General features: G+C 44.9%; 1 protein-coding gene across 1 annotated transcript in view; it reads left to right on the top strand.

Moving 5' to 3' along the window:
• Positions 1 to 498: 498 nt before the first annotated feature.
• Positions 499 to 16,215, top strand: part of SORCS3 (sortilin related VPS10 domain containing receptor 3) — a 307,083-nt gene continuing 291,366 nt past the window's right edge. Inside the window, exon 1 of the mRNA XM_013174527.3 lies at positions 499 to 957. Coding sequence (XP_013029981.2) covers positions 850 to 957 — 108 coding nt within the window. The 5' untranslated portion in view covers positions 499 to 849. The remainder of the gene's footprint in view (positions 958 to 16,215) is intronic.

Here is a 16,215-nt window from a genome sequence, read left to right as displayed (position 1 = left end):
TTCTTTGTGCGAATAGGAACAGACTGCAAGAAGTGGGAAAAAAACGAAGCAGTCATAAAAACTTGCTGCAAAATTATTGCCATTTTTAAACATGAATATCTTAGTTTTAAATTTTCTCTGTGAGAAAGACAAACTGCCAATGGTTTTAATTTTTGAAGGGAAAAAATGCACTTTATTTAAAATTTTGAAAAGAAAGTAATATTTTTCCAAACCAGGTCTATTTTTTAGGTAAGATTTCATATAAATAAGGGAAAAAAATGTGGCACATTAGCTTCTCCAAGTGGCACATCATGAGTTACCAAGAAAGCTGAAGTGCGGGGATCCCTGAGCAGCAGCAAGGGGAGCCTGCCCTGGCAGGTGGAAAGCCAAGGTGGAGCCTGAAATCTGAGCAAGCTCTGGGACAGGGCAAGGAAAATGCTCCTCGTGGCTCTGCTGCCTGCTGTCACTGCTGCAGCGTGGGCTGGCAGGCGGTGGTTTGGTGGCGGCTGGGGCTGGGACGTGCCTGCAGCGTGGGGAGCTGCGGAGCTGGAGGGCGGCTCTGGCTGCGGCAGGCAGGCACAGAGGCAATTGTAAACAGTTATCCATCGCGTGATCCACGACCAATTGTAACCTGTAGGGCATGTGCTTCTCCATAAATCTAACACTAACATTAATTCAAAGTATTATTACTAATTGCGTAAATTAATTATTCATTTTCTCCCCTTCAAACCTACCTGAATCCTATGATGCTAGACCTCAAGAAAGGGGGAAAAATGACATTTAAGTCCTGGTCCTAGCATCTCTGCTTTCTTTACAGATCGACCACGTCTCCAGCTTTTGCTGACGCCTGACGGCAAACCATGGTGCTGCATGCTTGTATTAGCTGACCCCGAACATCTGGGAAGGGAAGGCAGCTGGAGGCCTGAAGTTGCCAGCTTGTGTCAGAGCTGGAGGCTGAAATTCTCTGCCTCTGCACATGTGAGTAGGCTGCTCTGGTTCCTGTTATATTCCCTCTACCTCCTTCCTAGGGAGGTGTAACATCCTTCTAAGATGCACAGTTTCTGAAAGTGCTGTTATAGTAACAGTTGCTATGGTGGAAAACCACTGTGCCCAGCATCCCCACCCTTCTACTGCTAGAATTCGCCTCCCTGCTACCACAGACGTTGGGAGCTGCAGGCACAGACTTGCCATGGGTGTGCAGAGCTCCTCATGTCCCCTGCCTCTACACTGCACTCTCCTTAGTCTGCTGATTGCTCTGATTGTTCCCAGGGGTCACAATCAAAGGGGTCAACCTGCAAAGTCCGGTCTTCCTAACAGAAAACCCGTCTGACAGCGTTGAGGTTGGCTCAGAAGCCAGTCCATGAGAGCTTGGTTTTAAAGAGTGGGGTTTGGGTGGCTGAGAACTCGTATCTCATCCTCGTCTAACAGAAGGGTTTAACTCTTGCTCTGCATGGTGTGCTCTCAGACACGTGGGCTAGTGGAAAGCAGGATAAAATCAAGTCTGTGATACGTGGTGTGCATTCCCACCTGCACCCTGATGCACTGGTTCGTGTGCCATGCTAATACGAAGCTCTTTAAGCATGGATGCATGGGACTAGGTAGTGTGCACTGCATCCCATACCCGCATGCAGAATAAAGCTGCATTTGCCCTCCAGCTCAGTCAAGACAGCCTGGTTTGGTGGCTGCAAATTACTCATTTCTCTTCCTACACTCTGCATTGTGTGCTTAGCATGAAAACAGTTTTTGGCAGTGACAATCTGTACCACATCCAATATGACAGAGTCCCAGATGCGGTTGCAGTCTTTAAGTGCTGTTGCAGTAGCTCTGCTAATGAGTTCTTGCCAGATCTACTAAACCAAATCCTGGGGCTGTGGATGTGCTTGCATTACGAGGGAGTTCTCCCTCGTCTCTCTTTACTAGGTTTCTCGTTTCCCAAAGCCGGTGCTGACATCAGGTACATGCACCCAGCCACCCAGACAATGACCCCTTCCCTAAGATGAACCGTTCCTGTCTTAAAAGAATGGAAAATTTTGTGACTTACCCTGGAGCACTGGGGTGTAGCTGGCAGCAGTAAAACAACAACAACAACAAAAACTGACAGTAGTGAATAAAGAAAGTGCTTTTCTGGATGGTTGGGAGTTCAGGATGCGCTCACAATTGAGCTTTTGTTTGCTGTTGTTCTTCTTAAATAACTGAAAATCCAGGGAGGGTGTTAGGGGGAAGCCACTTTGATATGTTGGGTGCTCATCTGTCCGGGAGGATGTGGTCTGCTCAGGGTGGACCGTTTCCTTCTCTGTACAGAACAGAGCAAGTATTGTCCGCGTATGAGAAAGTCGGAACTGTGATCCTTCAGAGCACGGCCTTGTTACTCCGGGCCTTTGTGTTCGGAATCAGGAGTTTCTTTAGCTCTAAATTTGTGCTGTGCTGTAAGGCAAATGGATGAAAAACATAACCCAGGGAAAAGGCCAAGGCTTTCTTGCGTTTGCACTAATGTTGCCCCCTGCATATGCTTGTTTTTTTTTTTTTTTTTTCTTCTCCCAGTGAATGTATTTTTGTTGTTGCTGTTTTCCCCTGAAATTTGCCATTTCTGTGAAAGCAAGTCTGGGACTTTGCTTTCAGAACCCAGGGAGGCTGGGCTTCAAAGGAATACATACCATCACCCTTACTGTATGTAATTGGGCAAAGCTGAACTTTTCAACTTTTGGCATTGAATATTCTTTGATTTTCATCTCTGTGACACTCCAGTTCTTCCACTTAAGATGCAAAACATGCTTAGGAGCTTTGGTAGGGGAAGAGAATGTAGCTCCTTATGATGTAACTGATACTGGCTTTTATTTAGGGGCAAAATAATGAGTAGAAGTCCTGGTGGCTTGACCTCATTTGGCAGACTCCTTATGTCAATGAAAGGAGACGTGGAACAAGGTAGCACCCCCAAATTCTCCTCTGTTTGTGCTCAGATTCATCAGCCCAGTGAGCAGTCTCTCTCCCTCACACCTGAGGGCTGCACTGCACTGCTGCTGTGGTGAGGTCTCCACATCTCTGCACAAGCTGTCCAGCTCTGCAGGATCTCTGCTCGGCTTCGTGCTGGCCAGCCTGTGCTCCCGGCTGGTAGCTCTGCCTCCGGCCCTTCCTGTACTAGTTCAAATGAACACAAGAAAGGACAGTGGAGTTGTTCCAGCACCTTCCTTTTGTCTTGGGGCCATCCGAACTCTGCGGGGATGTTTAAAGCTGTACTGTTTTTCTTCTTCTCCTTCTAGGAGAAATACCTCTGTGCGTGTTTTTCCTGCTTGCAAAGTTTTGTTTTCTGCTGAGCCAGTTCCCTTGCTGGTGGGCCCACCTTTTTGTTTGAAACACAAGCTGCAGGATAAATACCCTATTTATTTCACCAGCTTTGTCAACCACACTGCAGGAGGATGGGCTCTGAAACTGGTGCAGGATGAAGGGTAAATGCGATGAATAGCATTTCCTCCCTTTGCTTTTAGGCAAACATTCATGTTTGTTTCATCTGTCTGGAAGTAGGAGAGTATGAATACAACCTGAGTGCTGCTTTCTCTTGATTATTGACTTATTTCTGCCCTTGTTTCTCCTTGTTTGCCTTTCCTGTACTTACGTATGTTCTTCCTACCTGCACACACATTAAATGTGTCTCAGTAGATTCAGCTCCTGGTGTAAATTCTGAGTAACTGCCTTGATTTTAGTGGAGCTGATTTTTTGGGGACAATTCTCATTCACCTGATGGAGTGATGTATGCCAGAAATGAATCAGGGAACAGTGCTCTTACAGTTCTTGACCTCCTAGGAGCAGATGCTGGCCATGTTGCTTTTCCTGTGGTATCAGCTGTAAGTTACTTTCTTTTACCCCCTTAACTGCAGGGATCAGAGCCAAGCTCTACCTGCTGCCTCTTGTCTAGGGCTGGTCTGATGCCATAAGAGAGTAAAAGGGGAAGAGAAGGCAGGCGCCTCCTGCAAAAACACTACAATTTTGGCCAGTGTTGAACCTGTAGTCCTTTAGCCATGTTTCCAATGTGACTTTTAATCCATCCACAGCTAGCCACATCAGACATGAGCCCATGCCCCACGTATTACTCACAGATGTTCAGAAGTGACATGCATTCCTGATAGCTTCCAGCAGTAGAAAACACAGAGCAACAAGACGATTATAAATAAATATTTTTGTGGGGCTGAGGAGTGCTATAATTGTGTAATGGGGCAGGGGTACTTGATATGCTGGTTGCTAATTTTGCAAACCCTCAAATGTTGATCTGTGTGGATTAAATGCATGCTGAAGATGTTTTCTATACTGTGCCACTTGAAACTCTTTCTCTTGATGCAGGGTGTTCAAAGCAAATCATTTTCTGTTTCCTATTTGCTAGTGAATGCATGCCATTTAGTTTGTAATTGGAACGCAGCATGCTGCGTGTGACTTTGCAAGATCATGAAAAGTGGTCCATTTTCAAAATTGTACAACTATTTGTCAGCTTTGTTTTAAAATAGGAGCCATACATTTTATGGGGCATGTGAATACACATATTAGTTTTCTCACACAGGTAAATTGGTTATATTCTGGTCTGACATCAGCTTCATGACCCTCAGGTTACCTTCTGTACTAAATTTTGTCCGTTGCTTCTATATTTAGATTTTAGCTTTGATTTTCTTAAAAAAAAAAAAAAAAAAGAAAAAAAAGAATAAAATATGGAAAAAAAATAGACATAAAAGGGGCTGTACTTCTACGTGTTGTTCATAAGCCAGGAGATTCAATGAGCTATGCCAATTTGGCATGTTGAAGCTGCTTGACAGTCCATTTCTTATTAAATATGGTATATTTAAAAACGTCAATTTTACACAACTATGGATCTGTTTGATTAATGTGTTTTCTAGGGAGTTTTTAAATACTTCAACTGGCTGAGAAAAGTCCACTAATGCTTAATGGGGCATGACAGTGGCCTCAGCCTAGCTCTGATGTGGAATGTCATCTGATGGGGGAGACAGAAAGGGTTATGTTCCTAATGTTATGGGGGATAAAATGCAAGCAAATTAATGGAACAGATTTCCTTCACACTTCTGTAAATACAATTTTTTTCAGGTCAGCAAACATGAAAACCTTGTCATCTTTGCCTCTGAAGAACATGTGCCTTTCAGTGAGAAACAAACTCCTTAATTTTTTTTTTTTCCTTTTCTGATCCCATTTCTTCTCCTTGAATCGGTGATTTTTTGTTGTTGTTGTTGTTGTTTGGTGGAGGGGCTGAGGGAGGGAAATGGGGGCAGTTTGCAAACGATGTGACTTAACATGACAGGAGTTAATCAGAGTTCATGTGCCAAGCCAGCATTAGTCAAAGAAAGCGCTGCTGCTCTTTCTGGGAGAATAAACATCTTTGTGCAGTTCAGCTGTCTTGGTATTTTGGCAGGGGGGGAGAGAAAAGATTCAAAGAAATGCTGTAGGATCCTTGCCTGCCTATGATTTATAATGTACATGGCATCTGTAGAGCAAAGAGGACTGCAAAGTGCAGTACAGAGAAAAATGCTGTTACAGAGTTGAAGTGGGGTTATCTGAAGCACCTAATTTTGCTCTTGGTGAAAATTTTTACTGTTGCTCAAAGAGACTGAATTTAGGCCACTGCCAAGAGCTTTGAAAACCCCATTGTGGGCTTAGATCCCGTTTCTGAGGTTAACTCCAAAGGAGCTTTGCCATTTTGTGATACAGGATTGAGACCAATGAGGAAATGGGGGAAAAAATGAGGAAATCTAGAAATACTCAGAGTAGTTAATAGGTATTGAGGTTGGGAGAGTGCTTGTGGAGAGAAGCAGCTCTATTTTCAGTCCATTGGACTGAGGGGTGCTAAACTGAGGGGTGGGCCAGTTTGCAGGCTGAAGTGTATGTGGGCTGGAGTTAATGCAAGGACAACAGATTGACCCTGAGCTTAATTCAATTTTGCTCTCATAGAGCGAGTAAATGGTCAGTGGGATCTTGTTCTCTTGTGGATTTGTTGGTCTATTTAAACCATAACTCTGTGCTCATTCCTCTGGGATTCATTGGTCTTATCTCAGTAGTGCTACTTATCAGTAAGGAACAAACTTGACTGGAGGTACGGATACAATCTGCCCTCTAACATGACAGCCTTTAGATCACGACTGTTATGTGGAAGCTAGGTTTACGTTACATCTAAATAAAACATTGCCAGCATCCTGCTTTGCCGCACCAGTACCTTTTCTAACACTCAGAGACAATTTCTCTCCCATTCCTGTCTTTGCTCGTCACCAGTAGCCAGATTTCACAAGAGAGAATCATTCAGCAGGCTCCATTTTCATGTAGGTCAGTTTCCTGTGTATTACTCGGGGTATCATAGCATAAAAATAATTTATATTCACATCAAGGAGGCTTTACAGTGTTTTTAAGAAGCTTTAGGGTATGGGAGAACAAGATAAACTGATGACATGGCTTCTATTTTTCCAAATATGCAGTACACAGAAGATTTTCTGAGCCAGGTGCCCAAGGAGTGGTGAAACGAATTCAGGCGATGAATAGGTTTCTCTTCACACTCAAAGTGGGAGTCAAGAATTCCTCCACACTCCAGTTGGGTTGGGAACAAGCTGTTCGTGCCATTTTTTTTCTCCATGATACAAACCTGGTTGTTCATCTCCTGACTTATCAATTAAAGAGTTGCTTCAGAGCACACAAGTCTCATTAGATCTGAAGACTCAACGCCTTGATCTATCATAAATGGTTTAAGATTAATATGGAGGAGGCTAGCTTTCTTTTAGTACTTTGCAATTTGATTTAGCCTAGATATTATTTCCCAATGGAGAAGGGAGTTGTTTACCTTGGAAATATCATAAGTGGTGGAATATTGAGAATCGATCAATCATTGCCTTGACGCTCACACACAGACATCACTGAGATGCAGGGATAATTACAGACTGCGATGTTCAGGTAGAGTTGTTTAGAGAAGTGTTTTGATTAAACCTCAGCAACTAATGAAGGGTGAATCCGGACATAGCAGTTACTATCAGTGCATTATGATGAAGACATCCTGGCTTTTGTCTTTCAAATGTATTGTGTCATTCAGAGAAACAAGAGTGTGTAAAATGATACCACCCTTGTCAACATAAAAACCATATGTGCCTGCCTCAATTCCGTGTGTTGCCAGTGTTAATTAAAAGCCTGTCCTTTGATGCCTGGAGAGTTTCTTTGAAGCGGTGCAACTGAGGACAGGCTTTGGCTCCAAGTTTCTTTCGTTCTCATTTGCTTATATTGACAACGAATATAAATCTATGAGGGCAAAGATTACATTTGTTCTCCTTTTAATGGGACCACTCATGCAAGGGCTTTGGGATTAGATCTTAAATTGGCACCTTTTAAATCTCTGATACAGACTCATTGAGCCATGTAGAGCTCTCACTTTTCTTACAGCTAGAACTAGCTGGAAATGACTTTTCTCCTTTGTCAAAACATGTTTTCTAACAAACATTTAGCCTGCCCACTAAAAACAGCGCAAAACACTAAACAACAAATGCAGTTAAGGTGAAAATACTCAGCTGTATTTCCTCTTCTAGTGAAACAAAGCACAGACAAATCAAAAATGTCTGGGAAAAAGCAGATGACATCTGGGAATAAAATCTACTGCTGTGTTTAAGGGAAAATCTTAGGGAGGGGAAGGATAGAGAAAGGAGCACCAGATACATTTTATTTATGGTTCTAATCACCGGTGTGTTTAAGACATACTTTTTCCTTGCACCCCCTTTAATGTAAAATGGCATGACAGGCCAACTATTTCTCCTCGTCACCATCCTCAGGCTTTCTTGCATTATCTCTTCCCTATGAGAAGAACCCAGCCAGGCTCAGCTAGCAGATGTATCTCTGCTGCCGCAGCTGTGAGATAACTGCTCTTAGGATGGAACGGCCGCGGGGACGATCCAAGCTGTCAGGGAGCAAACGCAGTGGGTGTTCCCCAAGGAAAGGGGCTGCTTCAGTCTCTGCTGGGTTTATTGAGGGGTTGCACACCTAGGATCCAAGGTAGTTTGCATGTGTGAATGTGCTCTCTGGGAGATTGCTAGGGCTGGCAAGGGGCTGGAGGTGGGTTTGTGTGGCAGGGAAGAGTGCGGTAGAGAAAGTTAATGCTTCCACAGCCTTGCATGCAATGTTAGTAAGTGGTAAAATGGCTCGTTTTTTACATTGTGTTTGAGTTTTTAGTGTCTCAGGACTTGGGTTGGAGCTTGTATATGATCCAGATCTTGAAATAAATACACTTTTATGTGCATTTGTGCCAGGGAAAGTGTTTCAAAGCTGATGAGGTGGATTCCAAGAGTGCTGCTGGAGACATGATGAACCTGGGGGGGCTTTGTTGGAGGAAGGATGAATGCGTCTCACTGCCTAATAAATCGTAGAATCATAGAATATCCCGAGTTGGAAGAGACCCATAAGGATCATCAAGTCCAACTCCTGGCACCGCACAGGTCTGCCCAAAAGTTTAGACCATGTGACTAAGTGCACAGTCCAAACGCTTCTTAAACTCCAACAGGCTTGGTGCAGTGACTACTTCCCTGGGGAGCCTGTTCCAGTGTGCAACCACCGTCTTGGTGAAGAACCTCTTCCTGAGGTCCAGCGTAAACTTCCCCTGCCTCAGCTTAACACCGTTCCCACGGGTCCTATCACTGGTGTTTACAGAGAATAGGTCAGCTGCCTCTCCACTCCCCCTCGTGAGGAAATTGTAGACTGCGATGAGGTCCCCCCTCAGCCTCCTCTTCTCCAGGCTGAACAGGCCCAGTGACCTCAGCCGCTCCTCATGTCTTCCCCTCTAGGCCCTTCACCATCTTTGTAGCCCTTCTCTGGACACTCTCCAACAGTTTAATGTCCTTTTTGTACTGTGGTGCCCAGAACTGCACACAGTACTCGAGGTGAGGCCGCACCAGCGCAGAGGAGAGCAGGACAATCCCTTCCCTCGACCGACTAGCGATGCCGTGCTTGATGCACCCCAGGATACGGTTGGCCCTCCTGGCTGCCAGGGCACACTGCTGGCTCATATTCAACTTGCTGTCAACCACAACCCCCAGGTCCCTCCCTGTGGGGCTGCTCTTCAGCGTCTCATCGCCCAGTCTGTACATATAGCCAGGGTTGCCCCGTCCCAGGATAATACTGGAAGTATTTTCCCAGGAAATACTTCTCTGCAGGATTCTGAGTAAAGCATCGTTGATGTCAGGATATGAAGTAGAGTTTGATCATTCCCCCATGGGCAGCTGTTTCTGACCAGGAGTCCAACATCCTAAGTATTTCTGTGGGGCTGATTTTCCGCTCAGCTGCATTTTGTACAGTGAAGTGAGAGCTGGATGTTAGAAACATGCCTACTTGTACCCGCCTGCTGCTGATGTAAATTATGACAAAGGTACAAGGTGAAATCATACTCTGTCACTTTTCACAATTACACCTGGCTTTGCTGGTGTAACAAGGGATTCTGGTGTACATTGAAACATTACTGTGTGCCCACACCAGCAAGGAAAATGTCATGTACAGAACGCTATTCAGACCACTGAGTTAGTTGCCTTGACTGTCATTGATTTAAATGGTGGTGCTCAGATCTTTAAAAAAAGAGCCTGAGCAGCTTCCAGTATGGGGCCCATTTATTAGTGAGCATATTGTAAAGATCCAGGCTTTAATATTGCATCTAATGGGAGATATTGTCAAGGAATTGCTGATGATAATTTCTCTGAGTACACCCTTGTAATTGGTTGGTATGCAAAACAGTATTAATGTTAGTCCTGCAGGCATCTGTGTCCTTCAGCCTTGGCAAGGAGAGATCAATGCACCAGGCGAGATGAGAAAGGTTCTGGAGTATGTGGACTGCCAATTTTCACATCAAGTATGAATAAGACTTATCTTTTGAAGCTGTAGAGTTGGGAAAGGGAATATATAAATAAGGAGAAACTCCCTTTTGAGGTGAAGTGTAGTCCTCATCACACATAATTTTTTGACCTCTGCTCAGGGCAGCAAGTGAAATGAATTAAAGGAGTAAAATCATTCAGAAAACCTGACCATGCCTGTGTCAGAAGGCAGAGCACTGTCAAGGATGCTGGGCTTTTTAGTTTACTTTGCCATGGATACTATCTCAGTTGCCCAGCTGAGTCGTTCTAACTGCATACCCTTTAAATCATTCAAAAAAAAAAAAAAGTCAATGTATGACCTGCATTTGCCTTCAATAGTTTGCAAAACCCTCTGGAATCTGCTGGAACCAGGGGATAAGAATGTCACCCGTTTGTTTTGCTGGCTCCTCCCGTGACAGGGTGTATTCAGAGCAGCGGGGGCTGCTGACTCACGCTTTCATTCTGCAGGTATTCAGTCAGTAATGAATGAGGCAGAGGAGCAGACCCTGAGAAAACTGCACTCTCTGATCCCCCGCTGGGTCTGCTCGGAAGGTAATGGAGAATGTCTGTTCTCTCCAGGGGTGTAAAGTACACTCTACAAATGCAGAAGAAACAGGCCTGTTAGAAAATAAATGTGCTTGTAAATACAAGGAAGACAGAGAAATGAAAAATTAAACCAAGACAGACTTTTTTCCTCAAATGAAGAGCGATCTCACATTGCAAATGATGAGAAGCCATGAAGATAATTCAGCAGCTGGGGCTTCTCTATGGGTTTGACTGGAAAGAAGACGTCTAGCAGCAGCATCCCAGCACTGGCTTGCAAGGAGGTTGCTATTAATTACATCCCTACATCAATGATAAGCAGTAGAATTAGAAGAAGAAGGAAGAAGTTAAAAGTCAGTAATCTTCCTTACATCTAATGATGTCCTCTTGGACATGTGTGTTCTGCTGGGACTTTCTAATACATCCAGATTCATTCTTGCTGCTGCAGCTGTTACAGACTGGTATTTCCCTGGTGCTTGTAGTTTGGGGACTGTAAAGAAATACAGTAAAGAATCACATACTCCAAAACCTCTTCTGAAGTTAGATCAAAACTAGCTTTCTTGCTGTGTTTTTTTCACCCTGCTGGGCAGCTGAACTCCACCACAACTGCTCTCTCCCTCCCTGTCCTCAAAGGAAGAGGGGGAGAAAATGGAATGGAAAAGTGCTCAAGGGTTGAGATAAGGATTGGGAGATCCCTCACAAATTATCGTTGTGGGCAAAACAGACTCGATTTAGGAATATCAATATGATTTATTGCTTATTACTAACAGACTGGAGCGGTGAGAACTAAAAGCAAACCACAAACACCTTCCCTCAGCCATCCTCTTCTATGTCCTCCCCCTGAGAGGCACAGGGGAACAACGAGGAATGGGGGCTGAGGTCAGTGCTTGTCACTTCGTCTCCACAGCTCCTTCATGGTCACTCTCTGCCCCTGCTCCACGTGGGTCCCTCTCACGGGATGCCGTCCTTCCCCAGCTGATCCTGTGGGGGCTGCCCACAGGCAGCAGCTCTTCAAGAAGTGCTCCCACATAGCTCCGTACCACGGGGTCCATCCCCCAGGAGCAAACTGCTCCAGCACAGGTCCCCCACGGGCGGCAGCTCCCCCCAGACCCCTGCTCCTGCGTGGGCTCCTCTCCACGGGCTGCAGCTCCGGCCCGGGGCCTGCTCCTGTGGGAGCATTTCCTGCCCTCCTGCTGCACTGACCTTGGTGGCTGCAGGGCTGGTTTCTCCCAGCTACTGTTGCACAACAGTTTTTTCCTTAAATCTTCACTCCCAGAGGCACAACCAGCATTGCTCATGGCTCTGGCCAGTGGTGGGTTCCTTCTGGAGCCAGCAGGAGCTGATCTGACATGGGGCAGCTTCTGGCTGCCTCTCACAGAGGCCACCCCTGGCCCCCCCCCCCGCTGCCAAAACCTTGCCACATAAACCCAATACAGCCAAAATTTACCTGAGATGCTGACGTGAAGGAATGGAGGAAAAGCTAGAACAATAGGATGCACTGTCAGTGCCTACTCAATTTTTTATAGAAACACACGCTCAAATACAGTGATGTGCTCTTTTTGGCCATAGCCTGGCAGATAAGCAAGCGCTTAATCTAAACATGTGCTTACAGTTGCTTGACTGCAAGGTGGTTTAAAAGCTTTATTTAATTGTATGGTAAATGGCCTCAAGGGCTTCCTAGCCTCATGTGCGTGTGATGTGGAAACAGGGAACGAAACCTGCTGTAGAAAGGAATCCAAAGGGTCAGTTGGCATTACCTTCAAGAACTTTGCCTAGGTGTGTGCACAAGCAAACAAAAATGAATAGAGGGAACGCCTACTCCCTCTTCCTCATGAGATGGCTTCTGCTGCGCTCAGGAGCATCCAGCTTGGGCACAACAGGAGGAGGCTAATGAGGAGAAAATCCTAGGGTTGTCTTTGTCAGGTCTGGCTTGAGGGGGAAGTAGGAGACCAGCAGCAAAGTTAAAAGGCAACCTCAGAGCAATGTTACATTGCAGGTGTGTGTGCAGCCTCATTGGGGACTGCCAAATCTAGTGAGCAAAGATTTCACCCTCTGGTCCCAGCTCAGCCAACGCAGCTACAGATTTTCTCTTGCTGGTGTGGAGGGGAGCACGTACCAGGTGCTCTGCTACCTAGAAGGGTGGAGCCCTGCTCTAGCAGGTGTGAAATCTAAGTCCAAGACCTAAAGGAGCCCCGAACTGAGAATTTGAGATATTAAATCACTCTCTTTGCTGCAGGGAGAGATGTAACCTCAATGTGAATGGGGGTGTGTGAGCTCCCTCCTGTGTCTACTTGTGTGATAAAGGTGGACCTCGATGAGGGACCTCAACAGAGAAGACTCTTTAGCTGCCAGTTAAAGGTCCTTGTGAGTCTCCTGTGTTGGTACTGCAGTGATGATGGCAGTGCAGGGGAAAACCTAGAGAGAGGAGTAAGAAATACTCTGTTTGTCTGGGCTGGGGAAAGTTAATTGCAGCATGAAATGCTATTACAGTATTAATGAGAAATTCACTTGTGGAAAGTACAGTGTCAGCCTGAACCTGCTATTTGTAAAATTTACATAGCAAATAACTAATACTAATCTGTTTGATTTAATCAAAAACTTCGGTTTAAAAATATTTAAAGAAAAAATTAATGACTCAGAGAAAGACTTTCTCTGTTAAAGTTTGCTTCTTCCCTCTGATTTTCAGAGACCAGTAACCTCCATATTTCAGAATTACAGGTGAGTAGTGCTTGAAGATCATATTTTAACCCTATTTTGTCCATTTTTTCTTAGATACGTGATAGAAGACTAGAACGAATAACTTCCAGCTGATTTCTTCTGTTTCTGTTTTACTTTCATTGGTTCTTTTTCCACGCTGTCAAGCTTCTGGGGGTGAGAAAGTATTTAAAAGGCGCAATGTGAGGAAATAGAAAACATTTTCCCTCCCCAGCTGGAAAAAGAACAAAACACCTGAAATCTTTAGTTTCTTCGCATCGTGCTACAAAAGATAGAAGAGGAAAGAGGGGAAGAACATTTCCTTTCCCCAAAGTAATAGAATTGAACTGGCAAGGAAGTGTGGCCAAACGAAGGGTTAGTGCCAGAAAGCTCCTCTTTTTTTTCGCCGTACCTCGAGTGATCTATGAGCTACCATTCCTTTCCAGCAAACATTGTTCCCAAGTCTCAGCTGTTTGTAAGTTTGAAATGATTTTTAAAAAGAGTCAGCAAAAAGCTGTGAGTGGAGAATGTGTTCCATCTTGGGATAACGTGGGGTCCAGGTGCCCCCACCCTCCTTTCTCACCCAGATCTGATTCCATGTCGTCCTGTTGCCAGCCAGATAGCATGACCGGTGTTGGTCAGAAAGTGCCAGCATCTGTCTAGTAACCGGGCTGAGATAAATCCCTCAGGTGTCACCCTAACATTTCTTACTTTTTTACTACGGACACACCTTTAAAAAGGAGTAACAGCTGAAGCACAGCTATTGAGAGGAGCCGAGTGTGAATGCTTTCTGGGGAATGTCTAATTGTATAAAGGAGTAGGAGGGGTGGGACGGCCAAAGCCCTGGTCAGAACTTCACCTTCAGAATAGTGAGGCAATTTCAGCTCCATTTTTCAGCTGGAAAACTGGGAAAGAGGTTTTAAATGTCTTGCTCCAGGCTCTGAAAGGGAAACCAGTGCTGGTTTGACCACTAGAACTCTCTCCTCTCTCTCTGTTCAGACTACAGTCAGCCCCTTACAGATTAATAATCTGTAATAATAGTGCCTTTCAGCTTTTATCAGACCATCTGATCTGACCTGTGGCTGTGAAGATGAAAGGCCCTCTTTGCTCCGGTTAATCCCCCAGGCCATCTTCTTTCCTTTACCTTTTCTATCTGAATGCATTATTTCCCTGTCCTGCCTGCCCACTTCTGGCATTTGTCTCCTGCTGCCTTGTAACACTGATACTGGCTTACGTCTGACTCTCTGCAGAGGACTGCAGCCACTTTGAACAGCAGCTGCCTGTTTAGAGATGCTTATGAGTTTCCTTTAGTATTTCCTCTCCTCCCTTGGCAACTCCTCTCAGTATGATTTATGAATAGCAAGCATAGCTGGGGGTGATGCGAAGTATCAACACCTCTGACTTGCAGTGATAGGAGCCAGGGTAATTAATAATAACAAACCAAGAGCGTTTGTTTTGCAGGGAGGTCACGTAGCCGAGGAGTGCTATTCTGTATTCTCTGGGAACAGGGGAAGTCAGTCCTAGCCCTTCCTTGTGCAGTTAAATCTGCATGTCATTTTCCTTAGATAATTAAGTAATTCCAGCCTTTCAAGGAGAGCGCCTCCCCCCTTTTCCCTGTTAGCTTGCAGATGTAGTACATGTACCTTGCGGCAAATCAATGTTAACTATATTACCATGCATTATTGCAGTAATGGAGTAGAGTAAGCCTAAGGAAAAATGTTCAACCCTTGGCGATTGCATTATGAGCATGAGGATCTTTTATGTAGCTGGCTTATTAATTGCACTTTCATTTGCGTCCCTGAATTTTAACCCCTTTGAGATTGCTCTTCAGCTCCAGAGTACAACTAAAATCACCAGGTACTGGACAGATTCAGAAACGGGAGAATGTCAAGAGTGGTCTCTATGGTGCTGCACTGGATGTCTGTAACAAAGCTGAGGAACCACCAAAAGAAGGCAGCTGTTAAATTGCTTAGCAGTATGCAAGATAAATATATTATGTGCTTGGAGCAACAAATGTTGTGGTCAGGTGCTCATTTAAGGGAAGGGGAGTAATAAAAGGTTTTGACTCCTCTGCCTGGGCACCCAGTAGTGCCTGCTGCATGTTTTGTGCTGCACAAAATGCAGGCCCTTCCTCCTCCTCCTCCAGATGAAGTCCCTGATTTGCCCCAGCAGCATTTTTGGTTTGTGAAGATTAGCATTCTTCGAGGTTCCCATTCACCCTGTCTGAAGGCAGTGAACTAGTGTGCTGTCTGCGAGAGGCACAGTCAGACTTCAGAGTGGGGATTGTCTCTTTGCTGCCTTTGCAGGCCTTTTCCTAAACTCTGATAGGAGCTGTAGGCATCACTGGAACTTAAATAATTATTAACTTAGTAATTGGCATTTGCTTCATGGAAGTGATCATGCAGGAGTGATCCCCAGTCTTTGCCAGCCTGGTATTGAGCAAGCATCACATGGTGTGTGGGTTCCATGTTGTACACTTCATGGAGCCAATCATGTTTTTCTGATTTCCTGTGGTTGTGCGAAACTTCAATGAGTCCTTAGGGAGCTGAAGCTATGAGCCAAGACATTCTAGCAAAGGCTGTAATAGCTGCCGCTTAGTTTTGTCCTACTTCCTGGCTTAGAAGTGTTGGGAGCATGAATTCACCTGGGACGACTCCTTTCAAAATGTTTCAAACCCCATTTACATGAGATTTGATTCAACCTGGCTCTTCTCAGGAGTCAATGTGAGATCTGTTGTTGCTAAATCAGTGCACTGGAGATGTGGGGGACTGCCAGGACGGGCTTGGTAAGAAACACCTGCCTACAGCCAGCTGCTTCTTGCTGTAGTTCGGTGTTATTTTTTTCCCTGTATTAATTCTTTCTTTTCATTCTGTTCTTCCCCACTAGATATACACCCTTCCACTCATGTTGCCTGGCATAAAGTCTTTCCTCAGTGCTGTAGTTCAGCGTCTCTTTTGTTTGGGGTTGGTCTTAAGAGAGGGCAAAAAATAACCATAGATGAGAATCTTAAAAGGTGTTTTTTTTTTTTATTATTATTTTTTTGCTGTGGGAGAGAAAACAGCACCAAGCTGCGGCAGGTTGAACATCCTCCTATGAAGTCCCACCATCAAAGCCAGGGTCCCTGCCAGACTTGTTTCTCTCTAGCTAG

The sequence above is a fragment of the Anser cygnoides genome, chromosome 7 (genome assembly GCF_040182565.1).
Source record: "Anser cygnoides isolate HZ-2024a breed goose chromosome 7, Taihu_goose_T2T_genome, whole genome shotgun sequence".
In the NCBI taxonomy this organism is placed as follows: Eukaryota; Metazoa; Chordata; class Aves; order Anseriformes; family Anatidae; genus Anser; species Anser cygnoides.
Note: the sequence above shows the minus strand (reverse complement) of the source record. Positions and strands in the feature narration are given on the sequence as shown.